This window comes from Oryctolagus cuniculus, chromosome 3 (genome assembly GCF_964237555.1).
Source record: "Oryctolagus cuniculus chromosome 3, mOryCun1.1, whole genome shotgun sequence".
Classification (NCBI taxonomy): Eukaryota; Metazoa; Chordata; class Mammalia; order Lagomorpha; family Leporidae; genus Oryctolagus; species Oryctolagus cuniculus.
Window position 1 is genome coordinate 29,962,653 of NC_091434.1, and position 12,035 is coordinate 29,974,687.

At 38.5% G+C, this 12,035-nt stretch overlaps 1 protein-coding gene across 12 annotated transcripts in view; it reads right to left on the reverse strand.

Moving 5' to 3' along the window:
* The window catches only part of UNC80 (unc-80 homolog, NALCN channel complex subunit), a 245,541-nt gene that overhangs the window by 65,169 nt on the left and 168,337 nt on the right, over nucleotides 1-12,035 (reverse strand). For all 12 annotated transcript variants that reach the window (XM_008259087.4, XM_008259090.4, XM_008259085.4 and 9 more), the window contains 4 exons: nucleotides 3,855-3,998; nucleotides 2,279-2,379; nucleotides 1,287-1,373; nucleotides 145-328 (listed from right to left, as the gene is read on the reverse strand). In XM_008259087.4, the coding sequence (XP_008257309.2) occupies nucleotides 145-328; nucleotides 1,287-1,373; nucleotides 2,279-2,379; nucleotides 3,855-3,998 (516 nt within the window). The remainder of the gene's footprint in view (nucleotides 1-144; nucleotides 329-1,286; nucleotides 1,374-2,278; nucleotides 2,380-3,854; nucleotides 3,999-12,035) is intronic.

Here is a 12,035-nt window from a genome sequence, read left to right on the forward strand (position 1 = left end):
TCACCTATCTATCATCTATCATCTATCTATCATCTATCAATCATCTATTATCTATCTATCACCTATTTATCTATTATCTATCTACCTATCTATCTATTACCTATCTATTTTCATTTGTGTCAGCCCAAAGCAACAGTGGATTACCTGGCATCGAAGCGGTCACCAGCAGCTTTACTTCACACTGTTCCTTCTTCATTGTCTGCTTGAGATCCTTGAAGAACAGGCCCTCCACGTAACCTACCACCTCCCACAGGAAAGTCAGAGTGGCTGATATGGCGTCCATTCCCCATTCACAGGGGGTCCGCACAAAGTACATGATTAATCCCACCTACGAGCCAGAACAGGAGTAGTTCACAGAGCTATAATAATCCTGAAATCACATTCTCATCACCCTGCTTTTTTCTATTTTTTTAAATTAAATATTCTCCTATGTCTTCACACCCTCTGTGAAAATGCTTGCCAAGTACTTTTCATCACAGTAACCAGGACAGACTATAACCTGAAAACGATGAAATGGGCTCCCCTATATTTTTGTGTATCACTAAAATGGAAACCACTAAGCAGGCACCCAGGAGGAAGACCAAATCTGTCACAGACAAGGGGGAAGAATGAATGAATTCTCTTAGTACATTGGAGTTACAGTGAGTTAAATTTATCATCCTACTACAGATGCAGGTGTATGTGGATAAAGATTTCCCTGATGATGACAGAAGCGAGAAAGAACGAGTTCTCCCTGTTTTCCTTTATTAAGCTGCAACTTCAAGGAATGGTCATGGTGCATATTCATTTAGGGTATAAGGGAAAGAATAAAAAGAAGGTTCAGAAAGGAGCTGTCAGGAATTTTGAAGCATAGATAGGTGTCTTGGAAAAAATACACCCACAAATGCTTCTCTAGGGCAACACTTCTCTAGGCTTTTCTCTCTCTCTCTCTTTCTCTGTATGTGCGTGTGTTTTAAACAGCAAAATAAGAAAAGAGAAAAAAAGAAACAAATGACATATAAGTTTTCTCAACAGAAACCAAAATTAAGAACCAACAGAAGGAAATTACATAACCCTAAAAGAAGACAGAGGAAGCTGGCATTTGTTGAACACCCACCATATGCCAAGTCTCTGCCAGGCAGGGGCTTCCCACACCAAAAGTGGTGAATTTAGCTGACCATGATTCACCTTCAGTAACATAATTAATGGAAATTTATTGAAAACAATCTCCTAAGACCTTTTTAAATCATTTTGCTGTTTCTTACATGGAAATGAAAATTTATAAGCTACTGGCTGCTGGGACTTACCAAATAGTTGAATAGGATGTGAGATGTCTGGGCAGGGAAGTCTCCAATGTTCAAGAGAAGTTTGCGCAGCATGTACATTAACTCATCCTGAAAGAGCAGCAGAATTTTTAATGCTTCAATTTTCATTCAGCTGCCATGCTTAAGGAAATAAAACAAACTTATTAACAAGCAAGAGGAGGGGAGGTATTTGTCTTACTTTTGCCCACATGCTAATTTCAATCATATTCAACATTTTCATATAATAGATGTTATAGTTACACAAATATAACAGACAAATCAAAGCCGAGCTGAATATTTAGTCAGCTCTACTTCCTATGGCTGCCAGAAGAGATGGAAATATGAAGAGAACCTGTTGGATACATTAAGTACACTAGGCTTATTGAACATAATTCTGTTTCCCAGTTTTTGTGTGACACAGATCAAGTAAGGCCTGGAGAGAATACACTGAATGTCTGTAATTGGCGTTAACTTTCAGAAACTAAACCTTCCAGTGAATATGACCACAATAAAGAAACAATTTTTAATCATCTGTGCATTTGCCATTCCTCCTAAAGTTACTTTTATTTGGTATAATTTTCTTATGGGGTGGTCTGGAAATTAGAGTTTTTGAGTAATAGAGAGTTGTAGCATATTATATTAGTGCTACACACATCAGAGACTGACTATTAATCAGAATCCAATAAGTATATGTAATAGGAAAAACATTATACGGAATCTAATCTTTTAAAATTTGAAAATCTTGTAGTATCTTATCGTTAATCACTGGTTTTTAAAAATACCACTAGCAATGTGCATATGGAGATACCAATTAATGGAGAAATTTGAAGAAATCAATACAATGCAATATTGTTCATCATTATCATTACTTAAAAACCATGCACTAGCTAAGTATCAGAAGACATTAATGTTGCATGCCTGCCACTACAAAATTTGTGGCTTGTTTTTCACAATGTACACACTCACAGCTATACTCTAGAGGAAGAAGAATTTACTTGTCTATTGCTGATGGTCAGTTTTTCCAGAAAATGTCGAAGAACTGTTGATGGATCTTCAATTAGACAATTCCACAAGACTTGCTGGGCCACAGCACTCACTTTGGAAGAGAAAGGAAATTGAATAACTGTCTTAAATGGAGATAAGTCTATCAAATACAGCATCTAACAATTTACTAAGCTTTACTATCTCCCTTTGCCTGAAGAAGGTTCTGTGAACCCTCTTCCATTGAAAGGTGAATATCTGTTCTCTTCTTGTTGTCTCTGAATATTTTCACATGTAAAGAAAAAGTAACAAAAATGTTGGATGGTCTTTAGGTATCAGTATTGCTTTTGCAAATAATACCTTTGTAAATATATGCAGTTGTCTTTGTTGTGAAAATCACACTAATACTAGCAGTGATATTTACTAGAGTCATACATCATTGCTTATTGTATGGAGAAATTCCTAAAGTAATTATTTGGTTTTTGAAAATATGTTTTGGATAGCATGCAAATGAATTAGAGATGATCTTTTAGTGCCTACATGAATGCTTTAAATAGTATCTTCTTCAGCAAGATAAAGCAAATGAGCCAGTAATAATTAGGCTTCTACTCCTAATGGGGTAATCATATGGATAAATAACTAATTTTTTTAAAAGATTTATTCACTGACTTGAAAATCAGTTACATACACACACACACACACACACAGAGAGAGAGAGAGAGAGAGAGAGGTCTTCCATCTGATGGTTCACTCCCCAAATGTCTGCAATGGCCAGAGCTGCGCTGATCTGAAGCCAGGAACCAGGAGCTTCCTCTGGGTCTCCCACATGGGTGCAGGGGCCCAAGGACTTGGGCCATCCTCCACTGCTTTCCCAGGCCATAGCAGAGAGCTGGATTGGAAGAGGAGCAGCTGGGACTAGAACCGGTGCCCACATGGGATGCCGGCGCTTCAGGCCAGGGCTTTAACCCACTGCGCCACAGCACCGGCCCTAAATAACTAATCTTATGGATGGGTAAGGTGGATATGCTTGGCCCATTTGCAGCAATCTGGGGAGTACATCAGTGGATGAAAGATCTCTGTCTCTCTCTCTTGCTCTCTGTAACTCATACTTTCAAATAAATAAATCTTAAAAAAAAACCATTAAGAATATTAATCTATTATCTGTCACAAATGTAACTCACTTTTAAAGCCAGTTTGTCATTTCATTTTTTCAATTATTCTCTTAAGTAGTACCTCTGTAAAGGTAATCAATTTGGAAAGATGGCTTTAGTGATGTCAAGGGAACATCAAAGATTTCTAAGGTGATCAAAGTCACTGTTTTATTTCCATACGACCAAGTAAGTGTTGATCTGTTCTCTGGTCATAAAGAATGTCCTTGGGTTCAACTGTTCGTTTTAAATGTAATTTCTTGGCCATAAAAGCAGTAAGAAAAGCAGAAGCAAAAAGTGATGATGTTAGAATGACATGCTACAAGTTTAGCTGTACATAGAACCAGTCCACATGTAGTCAGTAGATAATCTATTCAAGAGCACCCTATTGTCTTTTCTCAAATGAACAGCTTAAGAATGTTCAAGCTGGTCAAGGATGTACCTGCTACTCCATCTTCCCGCACCTCACCATCTTCCATTAGATGAACAATAGGAAGTACTGCTGCACAGATGCATGCTGGGAACACAGCTTGTGGGGGCTGAGGCACGTGGTGGTTGGGTGTGTGTTCTGTGGTGTGTTCTTCATCTGAAGAAGGAAACAAAATCATGGTGCTTTTCTCAGTAACATAATTCTAATACAAAGCACTTCTTAGTTCAAGACTTAACCTATTTTATAGTATAAAAAAAGATGAGGCTATACAGAGTGTCTTGTCATGTTAAAACAGATGGTAAAACCAAATTCCCAAATACTATCATTGTTGTTTTGTAGAGAAAGATAAACACAGACATCTGGGAGAATGTGGGTCCACTAACAATATTAACTCAGAGAATATAAATTGTAAGATGCAACTGGTTGTGTGCATGTGAGTATGGAAGAGAGGAAAGCACTAATTTGGGATAAGGAAACAAACGAACATTCAGGATAGGAATGCAGCAGCCACTCATCTTTATGTTCTCATCTTCACTTACAAAATTTTTTTAAAGATTTACTTTTATTTATTTGCAATACAGAGTTACAGAGAGAGGTAGAGACAGAGAGAGAGGTCTTCCATCCGCTGGTTCACTCCCCAGATGGCCGCAACTGCCGATTCGAAGCCAGGAGCTAGGAGCTTCCTCCGGGTCTCCCATGTGGGTGCAGGGGCCCGAGGACTTGGGCCATTTTCCACTGCTTTCCCAGGCCACAGCAGAGAGCTGAATTGGAAAAGGAGCAGCTGGGACTAGAACCGGTGCCCATATGGGATGTCGGCGCTTCAGGCCAGGGCTTTAACCTGCTGCGCCACAGCGCCGGTTCCATCACTTATAGAATTAGCAACGCATTCTTAGTTCATGTGATTTGATGTGGCAAAGAAGGAAATGCTTTAGATTTAATAGAGAAGGAAGATAGGAAAGGCATTTATCAGCTTATCAATATAAAAATGCATATGTCATTTTTCCAAAGCACTAAAGTACTGTTAGTGTTGATACTTATTTTGCAATTTACATGGCTATTTGATATTTTAGAAGTCCTATGAGTAAAATATTTGCTCAGTAGTTCTTCATGGTTTCACACTACATGCATATGAATGTCTTTTACATGTACATATTATCACATATATATTATAAATACATACAAAGTTACTTCAGAAAAGTGTAGAAAGTAGAATTAAAATATAAGTTTATTCTGGTGCAAAGCATTTAAAATCCATGCCTTGCTTTCAAAAGTTCATGGAAAATGAATATTATTTAAAAACTATGCATGGATTTCAAAATATTTTGCAGCTAAATAAACTTATCTTTTAATTATTATTCCCCAAAACTTTTTGAAGTACCCACATATGAAATGGGGGAAGCACTTCTGGAACGGTGGAATAAAGATCCCTGAAATCTGTTGCTCCATTCAAGTAGCAAGAACACTGGCAATTATAGTCAAAATTAACTTTTTCAGACTTTCGAAATTAACCAAAAGTTTGGCACAATTTGAGGAGTCTTTTTTTTTTTTTTTTTTTTTTGACAGTCAGAGAGAGAGACAGAGAGAAAGGTCTTCTTTTGCCGTTGGTTCACCCTCCAATGGCTGCCACGGCCGGCGCGCTGAGGCCGGTGCACCGTGCTGATCTGATGGCAGGAGCCAGGTACTTATCCCGGTCTCCCATGAGGTGCAGGGCCCAAGGACTTGGGCCATCCTCCACTGCACTCCCGGGCCACGGCAGAGAGCTGGCCTGGAAGAGGGGCAACCGGGACAGAATCCGGCGCCCCAACCGGGACTAGAACCCCGGTGTGCTGGCGCCGCTAGGCAGAGGATTAGCCTAGTGAGCCGCGGCGCCGGCGAGGAGTAGTTTTTAAAAAGAGGTAGAGGGTCAGGATTTTGGCCTGGTGGTTAATTCTCTTTTTGGAGTCCCCACACCCCACGAAGTGCCTCCCACGAAGTGCCTGGCTTGAGACCTGGCTCCTTCACTTCTCATCTGGCTTTCTGGTAGTGCACATCCTGAGAGGCAGTATATGATGGCTGAAATCTGTGGGTTCCTGACACCAACCAACTCTGGCTATTGGTGGCATTTGTGGCGTGAGCTAATGAATGGAAGATCTCTCTTTGTCTCTCTGTCCTTCAAATAAAATTTTAAAAGTGAATAAATAATACTAAAAGGGAGGAATCTTGATAAGCTCAGTAACTTTCCCATGTTTTGTCTTACCCTATTCACCTTTGCCTCTCCCTAGCTCTCAGGAAGCCTTGAAAATTAACAGCCCTAGAACCACGATAGCAGTGAAAACCTGTGGTCTTGCTGCCCCTGGATAAGTCTGGCACTCTCGAAAGTCCCCATCGCTAGAGATTTGTCACTGGGATCTTTATTTCACTTGATTCAAAGCTTACATAGTGCTGAATGCCCAGGAAATTTGCCCAAGAAATCAGCAACAAAAGTTTGACATTGTAGTTACCTGAGGTGCTTGTATTAGTTGGGGCAAGCAAGAGGCTGATAAAATTATTTTAAAAGAAAATTCTTAGGAATGAGATTTCTACGGGGGGCTTGTAAATCCCCAACATACTATGGTACTTCAACAAATTCATGAAAAATAGTCTATTTTGATTCTAAAAAAATTGAAATTCATGCTTATGAAGACTTTTACTTTTAAGATTTATTTATTTGAAAGGCTGAGTTAGAGAGAGACAGATCTTCCATCTGCTGGTTCACTCCCCAGATGGCCGCAAAGGCCAGGGCTGGGCCAGGCTGAAACCAGGAGCCAGGAACTTTATGCAAATCTCCCACGTGGGATGCAGGGGCCCAAGTACTTTGGCCATCTTCTGCTGCTTTTCCCAGGCCGGGAAGCTGGATAGGAAGTGGAGCAGTGGGGACACGAACCAGGCCCAGATGGAATGCCAGCATCATAGGTAGTGGCTTAACATGCTAAACCACAACACTGGCCCCCATATGATGACTCTTTAAAAAGTTTATGGAAATGCATATTATGAGGAAACTATACATGGATATTAAAAAAATTTAACTGAAATAAACATTAAAAATTCCTTTTCAATAAACTTTTTAAACTACCTACATTTTTTTTTTTGGCCAACCATGGGATTCTACACATTTAAAAAGTGAAAAAAATAAAGATCAAAGCAGTTTTTAACTCCAGGAACATGGAAGATGTTCCTCAACATGTCTACAATGCCCCTCAGCAAGAGCTGCGAGACTTACTAGATCCAGGCACTGCAGCAAACCTTTGTCTAATCATCACCTGGCCACTAATCTGATCAGAGATTTCAGTGATCACGCTCAACAAAATATACAGACTTTACACAATTAGTTCAGGAAAGCCACTGAACAACATAGCAACATATGAACCAGCAGCAACAACAAACTCTAAGGAAATGGACTATCTGATTTGCAGAGTTGTAATGTTATTGTCTACTTTTCAATAAAAATTTTTGGACACACAAGGAACCAAGAAAATATTCCCTGCATACAGGAATAATAGCAGGCAATAGAAAGTACTTCTGAGAAGCCTAGATGTTAGACTTACTAGAAAAAGATTTTTAAGTCAGTTATTATAAATAGATTCTATTTTAATATTATATAATAAATGTATGAAAAATTATAACATTTGTACTATAAAGGTAAATAGAAAACTATGTCTCTCATAGTTTAAAATGGTAATGTAACTACTAAATTTTCCTTTATTGCATTAAATGTAAATGGATAAAATGTGACAATAAAAAGGCAGAATTAGCACTATAGATAACAAAGAGACATGACTACTATGGGCTGTCTATAAGAGACATAATTTAGTTTTAATGACACAAGAGAGGTGCAAAAGGATATGACATATGAGCCGGCGCCGCGGCTCACTAGGCTAATCCTCCGCCTTGCGGCGCCGGCACACCGGGTTCAAGTCCCGGTCGGGGCACCGGATTCTGCCCCGGTTGCCCCTCTTCCAGGCCAGCTCTCTGCTGTGGCCAGGGAGTGCAGTGGAGGATGGCCCAAGTGCTTGGGCCCTGCACCCCATGGGAGACCAGGAAAAGCACCTGGCTCCTGGCTCCTGCCATCGGATCAGCGCGGTGCACCAGCCGCTGCGCGCTGGCTGCGGTGGCCATTGGAGAGTGAACCAACGGCAAAGGAAGACCTTTCTCTCTGTCTCTCTCTCTCACTGTCCACTCTGCCTGTCCAAAAAAAAAAAAAAAAAAAAAAAAAAAAGGATATGACATATGGACAGTAGCAAAAATATAACTGGTATGGTTATATTAATATCAAGCAAAGTATACTTTAAGAGAAGACATAATTATAGAGGCAAAAAGGACACATTAAAATGATGTGTCAATCTACAAGGAAGAAAAATAATTATACATATATCTGTACCTAACAGAGCCCTATAATATATGAAAGAAAAAGCTGACAGAATTAAAGGGAGAAATAAATAATTCAATAATAATAGAAAATCTCACTAACTCATTTCAACAATAGAACAACTACACAGAATTCAGCAAGGAGATAGAAGACTTGGTTAACATTATAAATCAACTAGGCCTCATAGATATACACACAAACGCTTTTCCCATCACATACCAGCATATAAGCAATAAAACAAGCCTCAATAAATCCCAGAGGCAGAAATAACACAACAAATGCTTTCCAACCATAAATGGATAAAATTAGTCATCAATAACAGAAGGAAATTTGGGGAATACACAAATATGTGGAAATTAAAATTCAATCCTAAATAACAAATGGGTCAAATAAAAGTCATAGGGGAAATTAGAAAATACTTTGAGGTGTTTGAAAATTAAAATATTATATACTGGGGCTGGCGCTGTGGCACAGTGGGTTAAAGCCCCAGCCTGAAGTGCCGACATCCCATATGGGTGCCAGTTCTAGTCCTGGCTGCTCCACTTCCAATTCAGCTCTCTGCTTATGGCCGAGGAAAGCAGTAGAGATTGGCCCAAGTCCTTGGGACCCTGCACCCATGTCGGAGACATGGAAGAAGCTCCTGGTTTCTGGCTTCGAATTGGCTCAGCTCTGGCCATGGTGGCAATTTGGGGAGTGACCAATGGATGAAAGACCTCTCTTTATCAGTTTCTATCACTCTCTGTAACTCTGTCTTTCAAATAAATAAAAATAAATCTTTTAAAAAACATAATATACTGAAATTTCAGACATACAGCTAAAGCTGTGCTTAGAGGGAAATTTATAGCTGTATGTGCGTACATTAAAAATTATAAAGTTCTCAAATCAATAATGTAAACTTCTACCTCATGACATTGTCTTAAAGAAGAACAAGCTAAATTCATTGCAAGAAAAGAAAGAAAATAGTAAATGTTAGTGAAGATAGTGATCAATAGAAAAATAATAGAGAAAAGCAATGGAGCGAAAAACTGCATCTTAGAAAAGATCAAGAAAATGGGCAAATCTTTAGTTAGACTATTAAGAAAAACAGGGATAAGACATAAATAACCAAAGTCAGGGATGACAGAAGGGACATATTATTAATAATACCAAAACAATAAGAATTATAAGGGAATATTATGAGCAACTATATGAAAACAAATTAGAAAATATGGGCTCAAGGCCGGCGCCGCGGCTCAATAGGCTAATCCTCCATCTTGCGGCGCCGGCACACCAGGTTCTAGTCCTGGTCGGGGCACCGGATTCTGTCCCGGTTGCCCCTCTTCCAGGCCAGCTCTCTGCTGTGGCCAGGGAGTGCAGTGGAGGATGGCCCAAGTGCTTGGGCCCTGCACCCCATGGGAGACCAGGAGAAGCACCTGGCTCCTGCCATCGGATCAGTGCGGTGCGCCGGCTGCAGCGGCCATTGGAGGGTGAACCAACGGCAAAGGAAGACCTTTCTCTCTGTCTCTCTCTCTCACTGTCCACTCTGCCTGTCAAAAAAAAAAAAAAAAAAAAAAAAAAAAAAAGAAAAGGAAATATGGGCTCAATATGCATGTTCCTAGAAAGACAGAAACTACAGGACTTCAGTAAGAAAGAAATAGATAATCTGAAGAGATTTATATCAAGAAAAGATATTAATAAAGTAACCAAAAACTTTCCATAAAAGAAAGTTTTGGCCCAGAGAACCTCACTGATCAAGCCTACCACTCATTTAAAGAAAAATTAACATCAATTCTTCACAAACACTTTTAACAACTGGAAAAGAAAGGAAAATTTCCTAAAGCATTCTATGATACTTAGATAATAAAACTAGACAATGCTATCACAGGAAAAAAACCTCTAGACAAATATTTGTTATAAGTATAGATGAAAAAACTCCTCAACACAATATTGGCAAATGAGATTCAGAATTATATAAAAATACTATATGCTATGACAATGTGTGGTTTATCTCAGGAATGTAAGGGTGATTCAACATATGAATATCAATCAATGTAATAGATCATAATAATAGAATGAATAAAAAAACACATGAGAGTTTCAACAGATGTGGAAAAAGCATTTGACAAAATCCAATACTCTTTGATGGTAAAACATAAAAAAATTGGAATTTAAGGGAACTTCCTCAATATGATAAAGTTTATTTATTAAAGTTCTCAATATTATATTTAATCATGAAAGATTAAATGCTTCCCTCTTTAAGGTCAGGAAAAAAAGCTAGAATATTTGCTGTGATCATTTTTATTTAATAATGTACTGGAGGTTTAGGCAGTGTTATAAGGCAATACAAATTAAAATATATCTAGGTTAGAAAGAAGTAAAACTATTTCTATTTGCAGATGATGTGATTTTGTATGTAGAGAATCTTAAGTCCACAAAACTATTAGAACTAAAATGATTTCAACATTGTAGAATATAAAATTAATATGTGAAATCAATTTTATTTCTAAACACTAGCAATGCATACATGAAATTAGAAGACCAATTTAATATATAATAACATCAGAAAGAATAAAATACTTATTAATAAATCCAATGAAAAAGTACAATATTTGTACATTGAAATCAATACATTATTGAAATGGATTAGAGACCTAAATTAACAGAAAGATATTTTATGTCCACAAACCAAAAGATTTAATATGCCTCATATTGATCCAAATATTGAATATAATGAAATTCCATCTGCTATTTTTTAAGAAATTGACATACTGAGGGCCGGCGCCGCGGCTCACTAGGCTAATCCTCCGCCTAGCGGCGCCGGCACACCGGGTTCTAGTCCCGGTCGGGGCGCCGGATTCTGTCCCGGTTGCCCCTCTTCCAGGCCAGCCCTCTGCTGTGGCCAGGGAGTGCAGTGGAGGATGGCCCAGGTGCTTGGGCCCTGCACCCCATGGGAGACCAGGAAAAGCACCTGGCTCCTGGCTCCTGCCATCGGATCAGCGCGGTGCGCCGGCCGCAGCGCGCCGGCCGCGGCGGCCATTGGAGGGTGAACCAACGGCAATGGAAGACCTTTCTCTCTGTCTCTCTCTCTCTCACTGTCCACTCTGCCTGTCAAAAATAAAAAAAAAAAAAAAAAAAAAAAAAAAAAAAAAAGAAATTGACATACTGATCCTAAAATTCATATAGAATGCAAGAGGCCAAGAATAACTAAATAATCTCAAAAAAGAGAAAAAAAATTTCAAGATTCAGTTACCAATTAAAAACTTTATGACAAAGATTAACAAGAAGTTTAAAAGCATATAATTGAAAGACCAGAAGTAAACCATTACCTTTATGTTCAATTGATTTTTTAAAAAATTTATTTAAGATATACAAATTTTATATATTTCATATATACAGATTTAGGAATACGATGATACTTCCCACACTATTCTCCCTTCTTCCCATGCTCCCACCCTTCTTCTTCCTCCCTCTCCTATTCTCATTCTTAATTTTTTTTTTTTTAAGTTTTGTAAGCTTTTTATTTAGTGAGAGAAATGCATAGGAAAGTGAAGGCTCTATCTAAGGGAGAAAGGGAAGTCCAGAAATTAAGTTGGGACCATACCAAGCAGACAGCAGGCCAGAAGCCAAGTGCAGCAAGTCTATTTTTACCAATATCTATTTTCAGTTTACTTTATACTCGTAAGATTAACCCTATACTAAGTAAAGAGTTCAACAAATAGTATGAAGAAAAAATGCTATTCCTCAATAGTAGAGACAAGGACTGTAAACAATCATCAAACCTCAAAAGGTCAATTTCACTGTTATATATTACATTTTAGGTACTCTATTAG